This window comes from Euwallacea fornicatus, chromosome 1 (assembly GCF_040115645.1).
Source record: "Euwallacea fornicatus isolate EFF26 chromosome 1, ASM4011564v1, whole genome shotgun sequence".
Classification (NCBI taxonomy): Eukaryota; Metazoa; Arthropoda; class Insecta; order Coleoptera; family Curculionidae; genus Euwallacea; species Euwallacea fornicatus.
Window position 1 is genome coordinate 8232192 of NC_089541.1, and position 22845 is coordinate 8255036.

The window sequence follows — 22845 nt, forward strand, 5'->3', positions numbered from 1 at the left end:
TACCATTCGCTCCCATAGCACACCATAACATTAATGATCCACCTACGTGTTTCGCTGTTTTCACAATATTCTTCTCCTGCAGTTGCGTATTTCGTTTCCTCCATACGATTTGTCTTCCATCCGATCCAAATAAATTTATTTTTGTTTCATCTGTAAAAATGACGCTATTCCAAAACTCCAAAAGCTTCTCTAGGTATTTTTTTGCAAAAGTCAAGCCCTTTCTGTCTATTAATTTTTGATATCAAAGGTTTCTTTCTTGCTATTCTACCATTAAATCCACTTTTTCTGAGAACCCTTCTTACTGTTTCAGTCGACACAGATTTGCTAATTCTCTGAGATACCTCTTTTGCTAATTTAGGTACACTTTTCTTTGGGTTAATCTTTAGTTGTCATATAATGAATCGTTCATCCTTATCAGAGAGCAACTTTTTTCGTCTTCTTCCAGGCTTGTCTTGTACCAATCCTTGATACCGATATTTATTTATTATCCACTGTATTGTGGAATGTGTTCTTTCTGTTAGTTTTCCTATTTCACGCATTGTTTTCCCTGTAGCATATAACTTTAATATTCATTTTCGCGTCGCGATATCGGTTTGTACTCTTTTGCTTGCCATTTCTGTTACATTAATACAATAACACACTCAGATGAGTGTGTTTAGAATAAACCTCTTACCCTTAAAAGAATTTTCAAAAAAAGTTGTTTTGATAAATATTTACAACCAAGCTATAAACGAAAAACATATCGTGTACGGTTAATTTTGTGCCTACATTATAAGTGTAATATTGTTTGTTATTTAATATTTATGGATTGAGAGTGTTTTTTTTATTTTTTTGTAAAACATCATATGCTATACTTAATTGCACGACTATAGATTTTGAAAAAAAAAAACAAAAAAACTGTATAGAAATGTTTATATTTCACAAAGATATGAATATTCGCATTATGTACGGTCAATTTTGTGAGTAACTGTATATATACATACAGAGTGGGCCACGAGTAACGCCTCGGAATTTCATGACAAAGCCGAGAGATTTTTTAACTGTTTCTTTTTTGAGGTGTATACAGACTAACTAGAGCTACATTTTAAAATTACTTTCGAAGTATACAGAGTGTCCCAAACACATGTAATTGATCAAAGTTACATATTTTTAAATGAGATCCTCTGTATATTATATAATTTTTTACCTTGATCATTAAAATGAAATTAAGTTGTATTAAGGTTTATGGTATCTAACTCTAACAGTTTTTGAAATAATTCAGTCTTTGTCAAGATGCAAGATAATTTTCAACACCCAATCTCTCATCCCATATTTAAGTTTTTAAAACAAAATTTTAATAGGAAGCCATCAAGGGACCAAATTTTGTACTGTAAGTTTCAAAAAGTCGACGAATTCTACAGGGTGTTCTAAAAATAGCGCCAAATTCGTTCAACTTTTAACTGTTAATAACTTTTTTAATTTAAATGGGACACGCGGTATGTTGTGTTACTGTTAGATGCGAAATTTACTTATCTATCGAATATCATTAGGGTTCTATATACCTAGCTCTACTCATTTTCGCAAAAAACATACATTTTTATAAAAACATCTAAATCCCCAATTTTAAAATTATGCCATATGAAATTGCTAAGATGTCCATGCAATTTTGACATTAAGTTACATTGCCATCTTGTTTAGGTCTGTTATATTTAGTTAAAAGTGATTTGTTTGTTTGAAGTGTTAAAAATTTTTAATTGGAAAGATGTTTTCCTTTTCGATATCAGAACGAATAGACATGATTATGGTGATAGGAGAATGCCAGCAAAATTGCCTTTTGGCATCGAGAGTTTATGCCCAAAAGTATCCGGATCGAAGACATCCAAAGAGACGGGTATTTGAAAGGTCCTTGGTGAATTTTCGCGCGTCGGGTAGTGTTAATTATGTGAAACAAAACATAAAAGGACTTGTCACCGATATTGAAGAAAATCAATATCTGATATTAGGATCAATTGAAGAGAATCCTAATACAAGTACTAGAAAAATCTCCAATGAAACCGGTATAAGTCGTACAAGTGTAAAGCGGATCTTAAGTAATTTCAATTTCCAGCCGTTTCATATCCAACTTCATCAACATTCATATGGAGCGGATTTCGAGCGTAGACTTGATTTTTGCCATTGAGGACTGGAACGGTTCAACGAAAACTTTAATTTTTTTTTATTTTGTTTTATTCACCGACGAAGCAACTTTTCATAATAACGGTTTGATAAATTGTCATAATTTTCATTATTATGACACGGAAAACAGACATTTATTCAGAACAATTGATCGTCAAAATAGATGGAGTTTGAATGTCTTCGGAGGAATTTTTAACAATTATGTAATTGGTCCATATTTTTTCGATGGGCAGTTAAATGGCAGAAAATTTCTAGCGTTTCTAAAAAGGGACTTCTGGCTCTTTTAGATAATATTCCATTAAATCTAAGAGCCCGAATGTGGCTTTAACTCGATGGTGCCCCGGTTCATTTTCAGCACTCGTTTAGAAGATATCTGGACAAAAAATTTCCAAGTAAATGGATCGGCAGGAGTGGTCCATGCAATTGGCCAGCTAGATCACCTGACCTTACCCCCATAGATTATTTTTTATGAGGGTATGTAAAAAATGAAGTTTATAAGATTCCTCCTACCACGACTGATGATATGAAAGTAAGAATTAGAAATGTTTTTACCTGTATTACGCCGCAAATGCTAGAAAATGTCAGAAAATCTTTTGAAGAAAGAATCAAACTATGCATAGAAGAAAATGGTCATCATGTAGAACGCCTGATATAATTTTTTAAAATTATATTTAGTTTTCTTCTTTTTGTTAATATTGTTAAAATTGTAATATACAAATATACGCAAGTAAATAATTAAACTGCATGGATATCTTAGCAATTTCATATGGCATAATTTTAAAATTGGGGATTTAGATATTTTTATAAAAATGTATGTTTTTTGCGAAAATGAGTAGAGCTAGGTATATAGAACCCTAATGATATTCGATAGATAAGTAAATTTCGCATCTAACAGTAACACAACATACCGCGTGTCCCATTTAAATTAAAAAAGTTATTAACAGTTAAAAGTTGAACGAATTTGGCGCTATTTTTAGAACACCCTGTAGAATTCGTCGACTTTTTGAAACTTACAGTACAAAATTTGGTCCCTTGATGGCTTCCTCTTAAAATTTTGTTTTAAAAACTTAAATATGGGATGAGAGATTGGGTGTTGAAAATTATCTTGCATCTTGACGAAGACTGAATTATTTCAAAAACTGTTAGAGTTAGATACCATAAACCTTAATACAACTTAATTTCATTTTAATGGTCGAGTTAAAAAATTATATAATATACAGGGGATTTCATTTAAAAATATGCAACTTTGATCAATTACATGTGTTTGGGACACTCTATATACTTCGAAAGTAATTTTAAAATGTAGCTCTAGTTAGTCTGTATACACCTCAAAAAAGAAACAGTTCAAAAATCTCTTGGCTTTGTCATGAAATTCCGAGGCGTTACTCGTGACCCACCCTGTATATAACAAAATAAATACATATTCTAATAGTGGTAAATATTTTTTAATTAGAAGAAAAAACTTCAGCAGTGTGGCGCTTAAGATTGTTTTCCAATGCCTGCGCCTGTAATTTACGAAGAACCAACACATCTATAGATGATACTTCTTCTTTTTCGCTCTCATCCTAAACTTTGTCAAAAACTTGTATAGCTTGTGCGTTAGTCGCTACACTTCTAACTTAATTGGACACATCCTCATCGTCCTCGCTCTACATATTTTCCTCATTTTTAACATCATTCGTCTTCCTGTCTTCGTTCCATAAATTAATATTAGCTGGAGCGCAAACAATGTTGTGATTCACTATTTTCAATAAATCAAAAAGATCCAATGACGCACCGACAAGAACATCAGCATTGGATCGCAATTATTCCCTAATTACGCTTAAGGGAACGTCATCTTCATCTTGATCATTGGTAAAAAAAAGAGATTGTTCCAACATTTTTGAACATTTTGTTGATTAACTGCATTCCAGGCCATATGCAAATTTAAAACAGCTTCTCGTAATGTTACCTGTTTGAAAGCCTCAGGTATGTTTTCAGGATTCTTTGATAAGACAGACGAAAGTAGATATTTTCGGTAGTATAATTTGGTGAGTCTTATTACGTTCTGGTCCGTAGGTTAAATTAGTGGAGTTAGGTTAGGCCGTATGGACACGAGAAAAATTGGCCCATCTGCGCTCCTCGAAGGATGCTCTAGAGAAAGAGTTGGTGCATCATCTAATAGGAACAACGCATTATTGGAAGCTTCTCTTATTTCGGAACATATTGTTAGTTCTCTAAGTGTTTTTTTAACAATCGGAATCAACAGGAAAATTAAAATTTTGTTAGTTATGATCAGTGGCTTTAATTTGTGTGTCATCAAGAACTGTTTACGTTAGCACGCGTTCCGCCTAGTCCTATAGTACGAATTTTGTGTTTACATTAACGCAATATTTTCGTTATCTCATGTTTACATTGTTGAGCGTCTGCGGTACATCAAAACGTGAATGAAGTTGAATATAATAAGATGAGGAATCATACTTTGCACTATTAGGCAAAAACATATTATCGTTCGGGTCACGGTCAGGTCTAACATTGTGACATGGCCAAATTATGAATGGACTGTCTTTTGCTGCAAGCTGATTTCCATAGAAACGTAGCAATTAGGCTTACATAAGGGATCGGTGCCTCTTATTATTTTTACGGAAACTAGCGTAAAAAGCTTCCATAGAAATAAGCTTAGAAAGAGATTTCGCATACCCACGGATGTTTTCGAAACATGGCAATACAATAAAAAAATTACTAGTTCGGTTATAAACGTACCACATACAACTCGCATTTCGAAGGTTTCGAGGCCTGAAGACTATCCTTGTGGAATACCCATTTCTTGATCAGAGATCAGGAGCGCTCTGAGGAGGTTTGTCAGTTAGAGAAAACTTCCCCACCTTATACCGTCACATTTTTCAAAATGAGACTTTTTCGTTCCTCGATATTGGATACTTCCGTGAAATATCACATAGTAGTAATAGTCTTTCATTGTTAAATTAAGTAACTACCGCACGAAAAATATAATCAAACTCGGAATTCCAATTTCTCTCTTCACTGGACTATTCTGTAATCCTTGCGGTTTCTTCATTTGTTATTTCATGCCTCTGCAGTAATTTCCAACACACTGCGGCACTGTTTCCGTTTCAGATTGAACACTGCCCTAATCAGTAATCAGCTAATATCTCACTTTCGTAGGACAATTTCTCTTGATTCCTCAGATGTGACTCCTGGCGTATAACCATTGTTTGCAAACGAGTGGGTTAATCGGAGAAGACAAAAAAGTGCATTATCGATAAATCAAGCGGTAGTGATCGACTTTCCCTTTCTGCCACCAAGAAAAAGAAGGACAGGAGAGAAAGTATGGCGATCTGCGAGCTTCTAAATTATCGAGCTGACAGATTAAGATTCACGAGTTGGCGGCAACGGCTACATTGTTTTTCTTCGGCACACCTCTCTACGACACACAGGGTGTCTCAGTTCAGTCTGGTCATTGTATAAATTCTACCATTCTAACAGAAAATTAGCGAAAACGCCGTAATTGTTGTTACGGTTTTACTTGCTACAAACTTATGTCACAGCGAGAGAATAAATGATCCGCTAGCGAAGAAAGTGACCATGGATGAGGTGTGGTCTTTTACAGTTTGTTGCCCGATAATCACGGTATTAAATTGGGTTTTCGTGTTTCGTAAGGGGGATTGATTTGTTTTCTAACTCCCATGTGGCCTAACCCAAGCGACGACTTTCCCGACCGATACAGTGACCGAGAGAAATTTTTGTTCTCTTATGCAAATTAAATCTTAACTATGCGTATTTAATCGCACCATTCCATAGACGCGTTTTGGGTGTCGTACCTGTATTTTAATTTAACTGCGGTTAGTTTTTTTTGGGGCTTCATTTCTCACACATAAAATAAATCACTTTTAACCGACCTTAACGGTATTAGACAAATAGTAACTGATAAAATGGAGCGAGCACGATCCAGTATCTTTATGCAAGTATCATTATTGATGACGTGACAGCGCAACAATGGATTAGTCGTGAATCGATCTTATCTGGATCGATATTATGCGAATCGATTTTCTGTCGAGATTTCATTATTACGGAAAACCTAAGACGACGCATTTCATTATAATTACTGTTCCCGTACGTTGAACATCTATAGGTAGTTTGGTAGACACAAAAGATCCAAGAGTACCACTTATTTCTTTCGCTCTCTTTAGGGTGTCTTTCGGTACATGATCTGGGAAAATCTTTAATGACGAATTTTTGGTAATAAAAACTCCTGAAACCCCCACCAATTTTCCTTTCACTCCTCCGATTAGACGAGAGGAATCGGAAGGACTACTTGTAGCTTGTTGAGGGTCTCATAATTTCGAGGAATGTCTTAATATTCGTTGATTACGCAACATTCCTGCCAGTTACTGATAGTAAAAATGATTGAATGTCTAAACTTATGTTCAGCAATTTTACGAGATTTTTAGGGTTTTAATGGCAATTTCCCCTCAGTTCCAACTTTCAGTTAGTTTGAGTATATTCGCAATAAGCTTGAGAATCCACAAGGATCACTAACTAGGATTTATTAAAGATTTCCAACATTATCCTAAAAAATATCGTTTTCGTTTATCATCATACTCAATTACGAAAAATTGATAATCATCTTACAGTATTTTATCCGAAGTTTAAATACCTATTTTAGTTTTTCCTAAATCCCGATTTCGGTATCTATTGAGCTGATTTTTATCTTCTTGATTGTTATTTATGGCACAGTTTTCGTTTTTTCCCGATCTCTTTGAATTGTGATTTTATTTTATATTTGATGGAATTAGCTTCAGCAAAAAACTTTAATATGCATCGGGGTATGACAATTTTGATTGAAAGCAAATAACTGATTTAGTTCATTGTTTCTATGGAAATTGTCCTCCTGGTAAAGTTATTTGGGTTCGTCAAAATTAAATTACGAATATTTGTAGGGAAATACGGAGTGGAAAATTGTAAACAATGTCTGATAAACACTTGAATATTTGGCGAAAAATAACTTGAAGTGGCTGGCGTATTGTTTATTTATTTATTGTCTAGATATATTGGTATTGAGAGAACGAGGAGAGATTGTGCGAAATATGTAAGGGAAAAATTCATGCGTTAAATTAAGATTGTGTGAATCTCAACGCCTTATAACAGCGATCAAGGCTTTTTTATCCTTGTTTAGATGACCTTTTTCAACGCTTTTTGCCTGCAGTTATCTTCTACTTCTCTTTCTATTACAGCATTGTCCAAAAAAGTTGATAATTTCAGAATTACGAAATTTCCACGTTACGCAATTCGGCTAACAGGCAAGATTTCATCCGCATTGGTTCATTTCAAGCACATTTCCCTATTTTCTTCAGATCATTAAAACCCAATCATTTCTTCATCGTTCGTGTCAGTACAACGACTCGTTCCTTCGGTAATTTATGTGCGAATCAACACATTATGCAATGGATTCGTTTTGGACGTCGCTGACGACCACTTTTCGTTCCAACAAATCCCACGCCTATTACCCAATGGAGTCAAAGGAGATCTAGACCAGTTAAATACTTCCGATTATAGCGAAATCATGGAATAATATCTTTTAAGTGCAAACCGTTGTTGTGGACGAGTTATTCATTGTTAATTATCGATTCATTCATTTAGGGCTAGTAGAGAATTCAAATTTCGAAAAAAAAAATTGGAAATAGATTTAGAATTTTCCCTGAAGAGTCGGTAACCTCAAACAGCTAGATTACCTTTATATTGTACATTGTATAAGCGAAACTTAGACCTGAAAGTAACCTTTCGTCTTAATTAGCAGGTACAGCAACTTAATTTTGGTCAATAAAAGTGACAATTACTGGATAGTTACCCTTTCCCACGATCAGAAATCGTAGCGGTTCACTATACTTCGATAACAAGACTAATTCTAATGTTCAATGGATTCTAGAATGAAAAATAATTAGGAAATATTTATATCATACCTCTGTGATTTTCAAATGTCTGATAAAACTGAGACAGATACGTAAGAATGGATAGGCGGTCTGGTACTTCATATTCGACCATATCTTCTGGTTCCAAAAGGGCTGGAATGCCCAAATGGTGTTCTGCCACTCTAAATGCCAACTCATTGTTGTGGAAAATTTCCTCTTTGTTAAGCTCGTGAAACTCACTGAAATAAAAAAAAATTATTAGTAAATTTAACTCGGCAACTTGAAGTGACAATAATTATTTCAAATTAGTTTAAATCTCATGTATACAGGAAGGTTACCTAACTTGGCCTTAAAAAGAAAGTTGATATATGTTTTTTATTCAACGGTCTCTTAACAGGCCTGATATAACATGTTCCTATGCCAATTACTCTTAATTTGATTTAGCTTAATAACATGCAGTTTTTTGCAACAATTATTATGACGTTAGTTACGGCAGTCGCAGTCCGATGACCTGCAGATGCAGTTTCTGTTTTATAGTTTTTCGAGCCTTTACGAGACTCCTTGGTACTACTTGGCGTAGTGCAGTAATAATAATGATAATACACTTAATGAATGCAAATGATTATTTGAATTCCGTCTTAGAAATGGCGACCATCAATTCTGAAGGGAAATTAAGGCGATTTACTTTTGAAATTGACTTCCTTATTAGAACTGAAAGTGGTTATCCTTACATAGTAAACGTTTTTCTCCTTATGTGTAATTGTATTAAGTACCCATATGGAATTATGAGTTACGTAAAACAAAATTTCTGTCGTGACAAAACAAAAAGCGTTTAGAGTTAATTAGTACTTTTAAATGTTCTCAAAAAATTGTGAAAAGCGCGTCAACATCAGTTAAAAGAGTGTGATGCGTTTGGTCATGTTGGATTTCTGGTAAAAATCAAACTTGTCCAAAATTCAATAGTTTCATGTCCTCTAATATTTTACTTCTTTGAAGAGTCTAGTTTATTAAATTTATGACTCTACCTGCATTGTCCAGAAAGAAGTGTAAAAAGAAACACATGGCCGTGGTGATAAATCAGAGGGTGCCTAAAGTAGAGGTCCCTAATTGCAAAAGAATGGAAACTTAAAAATCCTTTGGATAGTTAGTTCTTGAGGAACTTTGATAGCGACAACACGGGCGTGCCTTCTGACTGCAATAAATAAAAGCAGCATAGAAGTATCTTGTGTGTGATTATTTTCTAAACCCCATATCCAATAGGTCAAAATGTGAACGAAAGAATCAAACCGTTTTTCGTGAAGAATTAAACCGAAATTCAGCGAATTTCTTGCTACTGACCCAGCCAATTTATATCACTGAATTTTGGTAGAGTACCAGTTCTAAGTGTGCAAAACATGCAGTAAAGTTATTTAGTAAAGAGTCGCCTATCATGTCCTGGTCCAGTAATTTAACCAAGAAATCCAGCACATATACAGGGCGTTCCTTAATGATATGCGGATGTTTTAAGGTGGGATTCTAAATGAAAAAATGACGATAGTTAGGTCAAAAAATGCCCCGTTACGAAAATACAGGGCTGTAAAGTTTTAGAAAAAAAAATTGAAACTTAATGAATACTTCCGAATCCGCTTAAAAGATTTCAATCAAATTTGGTATAAAAAGACAATTTAAAAATTGACATTAATTATAATAAAAATATGCGTTTGAATGCAAACTTATTCAAAATTGCTTTAATACGACAAATAAAACAATAGAACACTTAACACACTATGGGTTGGCATCGTGATGAAATATGAATTACAAGAAACAAAAATAAATAAATACAAATATCATAACAAAATACTAGACTGCATTAACAAAAGATAAAACTGAAGGGACAAATTTTAATAACATCAATTAACAACCAAAAATTTTGTTTTTTTAACTATTTTTATTTTGACAAAAATCAGAGGCGGATCTTCTTTTTCTTTAAAAATATTGAAGTAAGTTGTAACTCATATTTCATTACCATGTCGACTCATAATGTGTTAAATTTTCTATTGTTTTTATTTCTTGTATTAAAATAGTTTTGAATAAGTTCGCTTCGAACCGCATATTTTTATTGTAATTTATGCCCTTTTATAAACTGTCTCTACATACCAAACTTCGTAGAAATGTCTCAGGCGGTTTCGAAAATATTCTTTATGTTCCATTTCTTTCTAAAACTTTGCAGCCCTCTATTTTCGTACCTAGCATTTTTGAAATCTAGTTGTTATAACTATCATTATTTTTTCATGTAGAATCCCACCTTAAAACATCCGCATATCATCCAGGAACACCCTGTATATAATAAATGAAAATTTTGTGAAATTTTTACCACTAGAGCAGCGTATCAAGGAACTTCGGTAGGATTCCACTTCCATGTTGAATCAAGTACCAATATATTTAAGCCAATTTTTTGCTCATTTATTTAAGTAAATTTTTATGTTTACTAATTTTAAAAAAATACCCATAAAACAAGATGGATAATGGATAACTTGTTATTATATTGCACTCAGTATCATCAGAAATTAATGATTTTAAAACCATTTTCAGCACAATTATTTAAAATGCCAACAGAATAACCTTTCAAATGTCGTATCCCAACATATTGCTCCGTTCGCAATTTATAGAAACCTATAATTAGGAACCTATTTATATACATACTTCAATGCATATAACCATTATAGATATAGAGAACGGCATTACAAAAATGAATCAATGATTACTCTATAAAGCAACTGTCTCAATTTTTCGTTACCACCAAGATAATTCACACTCAAAATCGGACCCATTGCAACATATTATATATGGAACATTTCACCCAGCAACAATATGATTTACCAAGAATGACTAGCAATATACTCTACTAACAGATAAAATCTTGTATTATAACATACGTACTCCACCACTAAACATGTTAGAAAGTAAAACGACTATCTGGTGTTGAGAATGAATGAGTTATGGCAGTCTAATTGTTTCATAATAGAACCCTAAATAATCCGGAGAATGTTGCTGGTGCAAGCTCGATTTGAATAGTTAATTTATGTTAATGTAACTTTAATGGTCTTAGTTACACGTTATTGTTCAAAGCGGTTAATGAACATTGCAAAAGTGCCACTAAAAACGGATACTTATAGAATTAATTATTTTTCTAAGAACATACTTCCATGGGTGTTAAGCTCTTCAAATCGTAAAACCAGAACCAATATAAAGTACCATATCAGGAATTAATTGTTGGCCTTCAAATGCCGCCTGAGACAAAAACAATACAATGTTTTATAAAGCGAACTCGGAATATAATGTGATTTTATCTCCATATATTACAAGCCGTTACTGAGATGTTTGCTTCCTACTACATACTTCCATTTTAGGAGCCAGACCTCTTCTGAATAATGGCAATTATTATATTGTGAGAAGAGTTCTCAAGACGTGTGTTTGGAACTCGTATTTACCTGCGTATTTACATCACATTTCGAATTTATGTTGATCTTCTTGTAGATCGTGGAACGCTCCGGAAGTCCAATCGAAATACAAATTCTAAGAGACGTTAAGCCAACTCGGAAGAGAAAGGAGTTGACGATCGCGAAGAACATGAAATAACACTTCGTTCTTCCTCACTAATAATAGAAAAGTCTCTGCTGCAAGTGGAACAAATTTATGTGTATCTAACCAACTCGACGTAATTACAAAAGCAGGAACCTCTTCTATAGTTCCACCAATTCTTCCGCAATTCCTATCCAGTTCTGCATTTTTTTGCCAGCACGCATGACTCTGATACACATCAATCAAACCCAGTTCAATTCGCATGCTAATCTGCTATTGTAATACATAATGCGCATTAACGAACATTAATTATCATGCTGAAATAGCGTGAATGTTGAAATTTAGATTCTTCAAAGCGAGGTGATTATCGAAATTAATCAGCACGCTATCGCCATCATCATCACCAACGTGTCCCAATTTCAGAACCACCAGCCGCTGCGCTCTAAATGGTTTTAATTGTTTAGTAAATTTTCGATGATGTTTAACAACAATTGTGTTGTCTGATAGATCTTTGCAGGAGCCCTGATCGAAGTTTCGCCGGACTTAATATCGCGTCAAACTACGTTTGAACATTTCTCTGATATATATTTTAGCAGGTCAAATTCGTTAGTTTTTTTATTTAAAAAATAAAAATTATTTCTGCAAACAGGCACAAATTATTTGAAGCACTAATATGCCAATAAGTCAATTAAAACCGGGATTATTCATATTCATATCGTTAATTCTTGGTCACGGACGTAGTTCGCTGTGTTGTTACGGACAAAAGTTGCGTTTGCGGCAATGAATTAGTGCCAGATAATGCCAGCCTTTGCAAAATCGACCAATATTATGTCCCTAGAGTTCATAAATTGGATCAGCGCACTTCGATCTGGTTCATGAGCTCGTTAATACATTCGTCACGACGCTAATAACAGTGGAAAAATTAGTAACAAAAATTTTTATTATTCACTTCGTTCCCCTCCCTCGAATTTGAAGATTTAATAATGGAGAACCACTGCAAACGTTCGAATATTGTTATCTCGAAACATCCGTTTGGCCAGCTTGTTAACATTCTAAAAATATACCCCTATGGAGGAAACGAACCTAAACGTAAAACATAAAACCGTCCTTATATAGCTAGCAATAACTTAACCAAGGACCTTCCTATAAAAATTACCTTGCATCTCCATACACGGAACTTATTCTTACTTTGTTCGAAATTGCCAGCACCGACTGCAATGTAACTGTAATAACAACAAATCTCATTTTAATCGTGAATTAAACACGTCTCACCTTTATTAATAAACTTCAAAGATTTCATTTTTTGTTAGAATTCTCTGTACTCATCTTGTGGGAAAGAGCGGAACTCCTGAGATGAAAGAATCGAAATTGTTGACTAACTACCTTCATTAAGCATGTACAGTTACCGATCAAAAAGAGCATCATAAAACTAACTGGACTAAATCTTGGAACGCATCTAATCAATGCTCCATCGACGGCAAGCTGTTAATCAAATTTTCATGTAAATTAATAAGATAAGTAGTTATGTAAATAGGACAAGATGGCAAGTCGCCAATAAATATATTATGGTATTAAATGCGATACATAATTGAGACGTTGATCTCCAATTCCGCAAAAGGTTATTGATTCTGTTCATGTTTTAGCGCAACTGGTTCCTAATAGTTTACTGCAAAATTCTTTAAACGGTGCATTAATTGGAAACATCCTAAAAGGTGTTGTTTTTAATTAGCTGTATTGCCCAGCGAACAAATCGACTCTGGAGAAAATCCTGACGTTTTCTTATTTATGGGCATAAGCCTCAACTTCCTTTGCAACATGTCGGGAGTATAATTCTTGTGCTCCAAATAGCGGGTCGTTAATATCCGTGTTATCCTATCGATTAGGTATCGATTATTCATGACAATGCGGAATAGTTCAAAAGAGCTTTCTAGTGCTGGTGATCAATCACTCCTGCACAGAAAACAGGCAGATCATTTTCGCATCCACCGCATAAATCAGCTGGATGCGGAAGTTGAAAATTGATAAATATATTATGATAGTTTCAGATCACGGCATAGGCCAACGTACAAGCCATAAAACTCGGCTCTAGGAGAGTGATAATTATTTAGAATTAACGTTGAAGAGTAAGTAACTTCCTATGTGGTTAAGAATAAAGAAAATTACAGTTTGAAGATAGCTGGTATTGAAAACGGCCTACTTACACGCCATCCCCGAGTTGAACGAAGCCCAAAAAAGTAATGTAAAGTGTAAGTCAAATAACGAGTAATTCATCATTTGTAAGAGAAAGAGAATTGTTTTGAAGATAACTGCATAAGAAACAGGTGGTCGACCATGAACGTACTGATTCGACCTTTTTGAAAGTAATATTGTTGCGCAATTAACAAAGCGAGCAATGCTAAAGCGACGTTTAGCAAAAAAACTTAGAAGGAGAAGACTAATGATATTCCGATGTTGTTTTTTGCTCTATATTCCACTCAATAGTAGTTAATTGTCGTAATAGAATTAATTAATATTTTGTTCAACATCCGACACTTTTCAAGGCTATAAAGTGTTGCGGTGTACGACAAAGGTCTCAATTCAGAAGTAGGATCGAATAAATTGTTCAATATCCGTTTCAACTTAATGGCGAAAATCTGCTCTAAGTTTTCTGTGTTCTTCCCCTAACCGTATGTAATAACGAAAGGGAAAGGATTTCCCCACAACACATAATAGAATCAGTCCATCTAACGACAGGGCTAATGTTCCATTAAGCGGGAGACACCCTGTACGGGTACTAATTTAATAGGTGGTAACAGATTGTCGGTTGACATCGTATCAGACGTACAGTCGCTCAAAAAAGTATTCGTACGGCGGGAAAAAAATTCTGTGACCCATAATTTTCGACTGATTTTGTTCAAAATTTGTATAATGAAAAATCAATCCTAAACTCAGTTTAGGTGTTCGAGCAAGTTTTGAAAATTAAATTTTTAAAGTGCTTTTCATGGTCTTAAAAAAAACTCAATTTCGAAAACTTCTTGTGCGGTGGAAATTTTTCAGTAGGATTTTAATGATCCTGTAGAGGGGATTTTTGTACGTATATCCTGAAAATTTGATCAAAGTCAGACCACAAATAAGGGAGTTGCAGCTTTTTAAAATCGCCAAAAATGTTAAAATTTTATTATTTTGCGTGAGAATCGTCACTTTTTGGCGATTTTAAAAAGCTGCAACTCCCTTATTTGTGGTCTGACTTTGATCAAATTTTCAGGATATACGTACAAAAATCCCCTCTACAGGATCATTAAAATCCTACTGAAAAATTTCCACCGCACAAGAAGTTTTCGAAATTGAGTTTTTTTTAAGACCATGAAAAGCACTTTAAAAATTTAATTTTCAAAACTTGCTCGAACACCTAAACTGAGTTTAGGATTGATTTTTCATTATACAAATTTTGAACAAAATCAGTCGAAAATTATGGGTCACAGAATTTTTTTTCCCGCTGTACGAATACTTTTTTGAGCGACTGTACGTACAGTTAGTCTCATGAGTATTCGTACTCTATTGCTTCTCTATTTTAAATTACTGTTATTAATTTACAATAAACGATTTGAAACTGGTACCATCACAAACCTACTTTCCAAATAAAGGGCTTTTAAACTCATATGTACTTTCTTGCAAATTCAAATGTTTATATGGCGAAAACGTAATTTTAAGGAAATAAGAATAAAATGAGGCTCACAAGAGTATTCGTACTGCAACTGTCTGTTATGGGTTAAATCAAGATGATAAGAAATTTAGCCTGTTTTAACATGTTTGCGGCATAATACGAACGATTACCAATATAGACATATCGATTTGTTAGTCTTTAGGAGGTACTAGTAAAAATGGGGAGAAAAAGTAGTGAAGTTTCATTAAGTGATAGGAAGTTAATTCTTAAATGGCACACTGAAAGTGAAAGTTATTTAGAAATTGCAAATTTAGTGGGTAGAAGCAAATCTACGGTACAATATGTTATAAAAAACATTAAGTCAAGTGGAGATATTTGCAATAAACAACGTAAAGGAGGCCCGAAGAAACTTACTCCTTACGAGGAAAAAGCAGTTATTAAGGAAATGAAGAATCCACAAATTAGTGGACCCAAGTTAGCAGCATTCGTCTTAAAATACTTCAAAAAAGAAGTATCAGCAGAAACATGTAGAAGAATTTTGAGAAGGAACGACTACAATGGGAGAGTTGCCAGAAAGAAGCCATTTATTAATAAAAGGAATCGAATGAAACGTTTAGAATTTCCAAAAAAATATGTCGACAAGGATATTAATTTTTGGGAACAAGTAATTTTCACTGACGAAAGTAAATTCAATTTGTTCAATTCAGATGGACGAACAATGGTGTGGAGAAAATCAAATCTAGAGTACGAATTAAAAAATTTTAAAGGAACCGTAAAGCATGGAGGTGGTTCCGTCATGGTGTGGGGATGTACGTCCGTAAATAGTGTTGGTGATTTGGTTTTTATTGAAGGAATCATCGACAAAACATATTACCCAAATATTTTACAGAATCACTTGGCATCAAGTGCTACAAAATTAGAGTTACAACATAATTATTATTTCCAGCAAGATAATGATCCAAAACACACGGCTCATATTGGGAAAGAATGGATCTTATATAATACGCCACATACCTTGGCAACACCACCCCAAATTCCCGATATCAAACCTATAGAACGTTTATGGTCAGAAATGAAAAGAAGATTAAAAAACTACGAAATTGATAGCAAAAAAACATTAAAAGTAAAACTTTTGGATATTTGGAATAAAATTGAACCAACATATATGAAAAAATTAGTTAGTAGTATGCCTAATCGGCTTAAAAGTATTATAAAATCCCGGGGAGGTCCAACAAAATATTAAATAATAGAAAATAAACTGATCTTTTAGTATAGTTTTAGTAGGTACGAATACTCTTGTGGGTGTGGTTTTGTTACTTATTATACTTAAAATTATATTTTGTTAATAATACTGTTTATCTTCAATAAAGTTTATAGAAATTGGACTTTTTACACGCCCATAAAATATTTCTACTAAAAAAAAAAATTGTTGAAAATTACTTATAAAAAAGTATTTTTATTTTTAAATCTGGAATCAATAGGGTACGAATACTCATGAGACTCACTGTAGCTATAACAGTTTCCAAATAATACCAAATCAAAACCAGAAAAATCAAGCTACAAGTCTTAAATTTAAGACTTTTATTTAACCGCGAATGTAATAACATCGCACGGACTTTGTTGTTAATGGACGTCAGATTCTGACAGCTCCTCAGGTGGATAACGTTGCCGAATAGAACGAAAAGTCTAGCTTAAGGGGGATTTTTGACTCTTGCAAATACGAGTAAATACCAAACGGCGGACTAAGCTGCCAAGAGGAAACGATATTTAATGAGCGAACTTATTGCCGGTGATTATGTCCTTTCGAACAAACTTTCCTACTCATCAAAAGCTTCCAATGCGGTTATCGTATTAGTGACGACCCATGAACAGGCTCTTTTTGCCCTCAAATACTGAAGACAAATTAAATTAGAAACCTTCCTAGAACCTCATCATTTAAACCACAACAACGCACATTAATCTCGATTGTCAGGTCGGGGAGTTTTTACCGCTCCAGGTTATGTCAGCATCTTATATGGTAAGAGATAAAAAGTGTCCCAACAATCCCAGCACCATATGTTCCCATCTTATTTGTGTATCAACTTTGCGTGTGCCGCAGTTTTATATGATTACTTAGGAATTAGATTGCACTGTTACACACGACTGAAAATACCTTTAAGTGTTCGAGTCACTGTTTATATTATAGTCTTTAAGTACTGGAACGGGATGAGTTCTATCTATGGGAAAATAATAACTCCGACTACTATACAAGGTGTCCCATTTAAAGCTATTATCGAAGATTACTCAAAAACGGTACGTCGCATCAAAAAAATAAATAAATAAATAAAAGTTATCCGGTAAAGAGGGGGATATATCATAAAGATGGTGACTTTTAGCCAACACGTCATTTTAAGGTCATTTCAAGGGCAACTTTATTTTTCATATGGCAACTCCACATTTTTCACAGATCCTTGTAGACGTTCAAAAAATTAATATCTTTTATTTGAACAATTTTTTTATTAGACGTTTTGCTTCAGTCACCCTCGATTTTTGTCCAATTTTTGAGGTACTCGAAATTATTGCATTTTTTTACTAGAAAGGTTTTGCAATTCATATTCTGTTTAAAACTCATAACAATTCTGTCTAATAAAAAAAAAATCTATAATTTTTGTTTTAATTTGACAAATTAATTTAAAATATTGATTTGAGAAACTTATGGAGCAAATGTTCAAAAGAATGTTCTTCCTGCACTAAGCACGTCTTAACTCTTATTCGAAAAGAATTGTTTACTCTGCGCAATATCTCCCCATTTATCAATGACCCGCGTTTTCAGTTCTCTTTTTCATGTCTGCAATTGTTGGTGCTTCTTCATAAACTTTGCTCTTTAAAAAATCTGGTGAGATTAGATCAGGTGACCTAGAAGTCCAGTTCACTGGACCTCCAGGTCCAATTCGTCGATCTAAATGGATTAGTCATTTCATCCAGAACTTCACGAGACATTCTAAAAAAATGGACTGGACAGCCGTCATGCTGATACCACATCACCCGTCTAATCACAAGTGGCACGTTTTCTAACAATACCGGAAGATTATTACGCAAGATATTGCGGTACATTTCTCCATTCAAGTTTCCTTCAACGAAGAAAGGTTCAGTTAAGTATTCCCTAATAATACCGTACCATACATTCACTGACCGTGGGCAAACTAAAAAAAATGCTATAATTTCGACTGTTCCAAAATTAGACAAAAATCAAGGATAACTCTGTAGCAAAACGTGTAATAAAAAAATTCAAATAAAAGATATTTATTTTTTTAAAGTTTACAAAAGTCTGTAAAAAAATGCGGGGTTGCAGTTTGAGGAAAAAGTTGCCCTTGAAATTATCTTAAAATGATGTTTTTGCTAAAAGTCATTATCTGCCTGACATGTTCCCTCCTTTACCGGGCAACTTGTATTTGAAACTTTTTTTCATATAACTCACCTTTTTGAGTAATCTCCAATCACAGCTTTAAATAGGACTCCCCGTATAGTTCGATTCCAGGCTTTATATGGATACAAGCATTCCTGTTAGTAGCCATTATATTTTCGAAATTTATGTCAAACGGGTGTTTAGCCGCGTTTGGTTACATCGGAAAATCGTGTAACTGCGAGCATCAGATTTCACGTTTTCATATTATTACATAGACAACAATAATAAAAAAAATAAATAAAAATAATAACGATAACAACAATGATAATCATACTAGCAATAATCATAATAATGCTAATAATAATAAATTTATTTCGTCATTTCAAAGAGAATTGTGCGTGCTTTGCGTTAGTCATTCGTTAACCATGCACGACTGCGGCGTCTTTAGAGCACTTAAGCGAAGATGGAATGTGCAAACTTATTACATTTTAAAGACATCAAGATGCACTTACATTAAATCTGGACGAAAGTGGTGAATTATGGCACAAAATGCAAGACCATCTCTCCAAGAAGTGGTCATGTTCTCAACCTTGACACCAGGATAACCTTCGGTCATTTTCCGACACCACAGCTCCAATCCTTTAGTTCCCTTTCGTTCACCCATGACTATTCCTCACTTATCTGAAACAAATAAGAAACGTTCATTAATCAATCGGTTCTAGACAAACAAAACGAAGATTCCCATTATGACCTCTTTCGAAGATTAAGCAGGCATGCAGTTATGTCAGTGAAGACCGTGCATTACGCCCACATGATTAGAGCGTCTTAGAAAGTAAAAAGTCAGCTGGTTATTCTCTTGAGGCCGTTTCATTGTCGGTGACCATACCTACTTAACGAGTGATTTGGTTAAGTGAGTACGACCATCGAGTGACCGAAGGTACGACCTTGTCGAGTAGCTTACGTTCTGTGACCAGGTTCTAGGTATTGTTTACGGTCGTCTTGCACCACTTCAGCTAAAGAACCATTACGATAATCATTGTTTTTAGTAGCAGCTCCTGGTTTGCATTGAAGTTAGTTCACATCTTGACCACAGTAAATGCAGTAGAAAATTTTCATTGTGATCACTTGAACAGTAGGTGACCTCAATACGTTTTTGTTTTTAACTGAACCAAGCAGTGAACGGTGAAGCAATTACTGCGCAGAAAAAAATTCTAAATCGAATCAATCGGGGATTTATTCCTTAGTCAACCCAAAATTTATTAAAAAATTCCACTCGGGGACTGATTTTGAACATGGGTCTGAAGTTGATCAATGTGAATGATTGTCAATCTAGAGTATTTAGACAGGGCGATTCATTATCAATGGCACATGTGCATGCTGAAGATGTCACACGCTAAATGGCGACAATTGGGGAAAATATATCTTTACCGACAGTTCACAGTTTCGGATATACAGGGCGTCGAAAGTCAAAATTTTAATAAATTTTTTTGCCATTATTCTACAAATATCGAGGTTAGATACAAGAAAATTTGTAAAGTTATGTTTTTGTAGATGGTGCAGTACATATTGCAATTTCCACATTCTTACCAGAGGGCACCAATCACGGTCAATTTTACAGAATTACAATTAGTAACTTTTCACCATGTATGCCTAACATAAAATTTGATTCAAAATCTGAAAAAGCAAATAATTTTTCTGTTAATTACGTATTTATGTTTCACTTCGATATTTAATCTGCCTTCGAGAAAAATCTATCTCACCGGCACTATGTTACATTTTGACCATATACCATCATCAATTAGCATAGCGAAATTCCAAAACATATCTTACTCGTCATCTAAAAAAAAACCTAACTTTATACATTTTCAAATGCGAACCAACCTGAACTAACCTACAGTGTTGAACAAAAAGGTCGGAACTTTTTTCAAATTTGAAATATTTTGTTAATAGCTAATAAATGAATTCTGGGTTATATGATAATTAGTATATCATTAGTAAAATATTTCGAATATAATTGGCTTTGAAATATGCAAACAGATAGCTATATGAAAAAAACCTTATTTTAAACTTGGAGAAAATAGTCGGAACTCTTTTATTGGAGAAATTGCAGACAATGAAAATAGTGCAAATATTTCTTTTAACTGATATTTAATGTGGTGTCTATTTTCCCTTATCACGTCGTTGCTTGGAAGAACGTTTATAGCATATTTGCAATGAGTATATTTTAGTGGCGTTATTTTCAGATAAGAATTGTCTTATTTAAGAAAATTTTAACCGCTTTTCTTTGTCGGAATTGGTTGATTACTTTTTTTTAAATCAGCGCTCTGATAAAAGATTTATCTTGGTGTTTGTCTAAGAAAAGTCCAGGTTGACCGCGAAACACCTCAAGTCGGTTAGATAAGAAGATTATACGATTATCACGAGATGATCTGTTTGCGTCTTCGTCACACGTTTTGGCTACCATTAATGAAACTAGTCCTGGAATCACGAACCGCACAGTACGACGAAGTTGGACAGAGGCAGGCCTTCACAGTTTTAAACCTGCCAACGAGCCCCTTTCTAAGTAAGAAGAATATAAAAGTAAAATTACATTTTGCTCAAATTCACATCCATTAGACCGAAAAAGATTGGAAACGAGTTGTTTTTAGTGATGAGTCGAAATTCCACTTGTTTGGAAGCGATGGTGCTAGTTATGTCAGGCCCCCAAAAGGCAAGCGGTTGGACAAAAAGTTCGTTAAGTCTACAGTAAAACATAGAAGACAAGCACAAGTTTCAACACGATAATGACCCAAAACTCACGTCGAAATTAGTGCAAAAACATTTGATGGAAGAAAAAGTTGATGTTTTAAAATAGTCGTCGCAGAACCCCGACTTAAATCCCATTAAGAACTTGTGGGACATAGTGAATAGGAAAATAAGACCGAATCCTATTAAAAATCAACAAGAACTTTTTGAAAAATTGAAGAATGCGTGGTGTACTACAGAACACAACAAACAATAATTGTGAAATTAATTAAATCTATACCGAAACGATGTTATCAGAGCAAACGGGTGCTACCTTTTAATATTAGTTAAAATAAAATTTTACTATTTTTATTGTCTATAATTTCTTCAATAAAAAAGTTCCAACCATTTTGTCCAGGCTCGAAACGAGATTTGTTTATACAGTTATCTGTTTGCATATTTCAAACCCAATCACATTCGGAATATTTTACCAATGGTACATTAATTATATTCTTATCATCCAGAGTTCATCTGTTAGACGTTAAAAAAATATTTCAATATTGAAAAAGCTCCAATCTTTTTGTCTAATATTGTAGATATTTCCAGAATAACAGCAAAAAAGGGAATCAAAATGTTAACTTTCAACACCCTGTATAATATCCGGAACCATCAACTTTCAGATAAGGCATATTTGCTCCATTGTTGCATTGCTAATGAGACGCCATGTATGTAGGTCCGTTTGAATTGCGCAGGTTGATGAAGGTTACTCAAGGCAAGTTACTAAAAATTCTTTCGGCTTCGCTTATGTGGCACACGTCGTTCAAATTGCTGTCTTCGGTTAGTTAATACTTCACAAGTCATAGACCAAATCTGGTTCTCGCATTTCTCTGAGTACTCATCGATTTTGACCTCTTGAAGTTATTTCAACTGGGAAAAAAATGTCAATGGAGCCAAACTTCCTTCGAGACATAGACGGAGCTTCGCGATTAGGTGTAATAAAGAACTCCCGTTCTGCTTTATTGTCTAAGTTCGCGCTTCAGCTAATTAAAAAATCTCAAATGCAAATCATGACATCATTAAGAGCTGGCACAATGTTGAAATAAGCCATACACATAACCATACAAATATAAGGATGATGCAAGTCACATAAATACACGACCGGAGCTATTAGAGAGGTATTGACCATTAATACAAAATTCGATACAATAGCTAATTATTCTTAAGCAACCATATATGTAGTATGTTATAAACTTACATAATTTTGAAACCAAAGGCCAGGCGGTTCAATTTGATTTAATTGAACATTGTGTCATAACTTTTATTCGGTGAGAATAATGACCAATAAGTGCTAAAACTTCTACAAGAAACCTCTATTTCTTCACACACCTGTTGATTGGATTAGGTTTTTACCTTCGACTTACCGCAGAGTTTTGTGCAAGAATAGGTAGTTGTTGATTCAAACATCGGCATTA

At 34.1% G+C, this 22845-nt stretch overlaps 1 protein-coding gene across 2 annotated transcripts in view; it reads right to left on the bottom strand.

Annotated features, from left to right (window-relative positions):
• MICAL-like (protein) overlaps positions 1–22845 on the bottom strand; it is a 72874-nt gene that overhangs the window by 21915 nt on the left and 28114 nt on the right. For both annotated transcript variants that reach the window (XM_066282424.1, XM_066282355.1), the window contains exons 2-3: positions 19162–19330; positions 8112–8299 (exon numbers count right to left, since the gene is read on the bottom strand). In XM_066282424.1, coding sequence (XP_066138521.1) covers positions 8112–8299; positions 19162–19313 — 340 coding nt within the window. In that variant the 5' untranslated portion in view covers positions 19314–19330. The remainder of the gene's footprint in view (positions 1–8111; positions 8300–19161; positions 19331–22845) is intronic.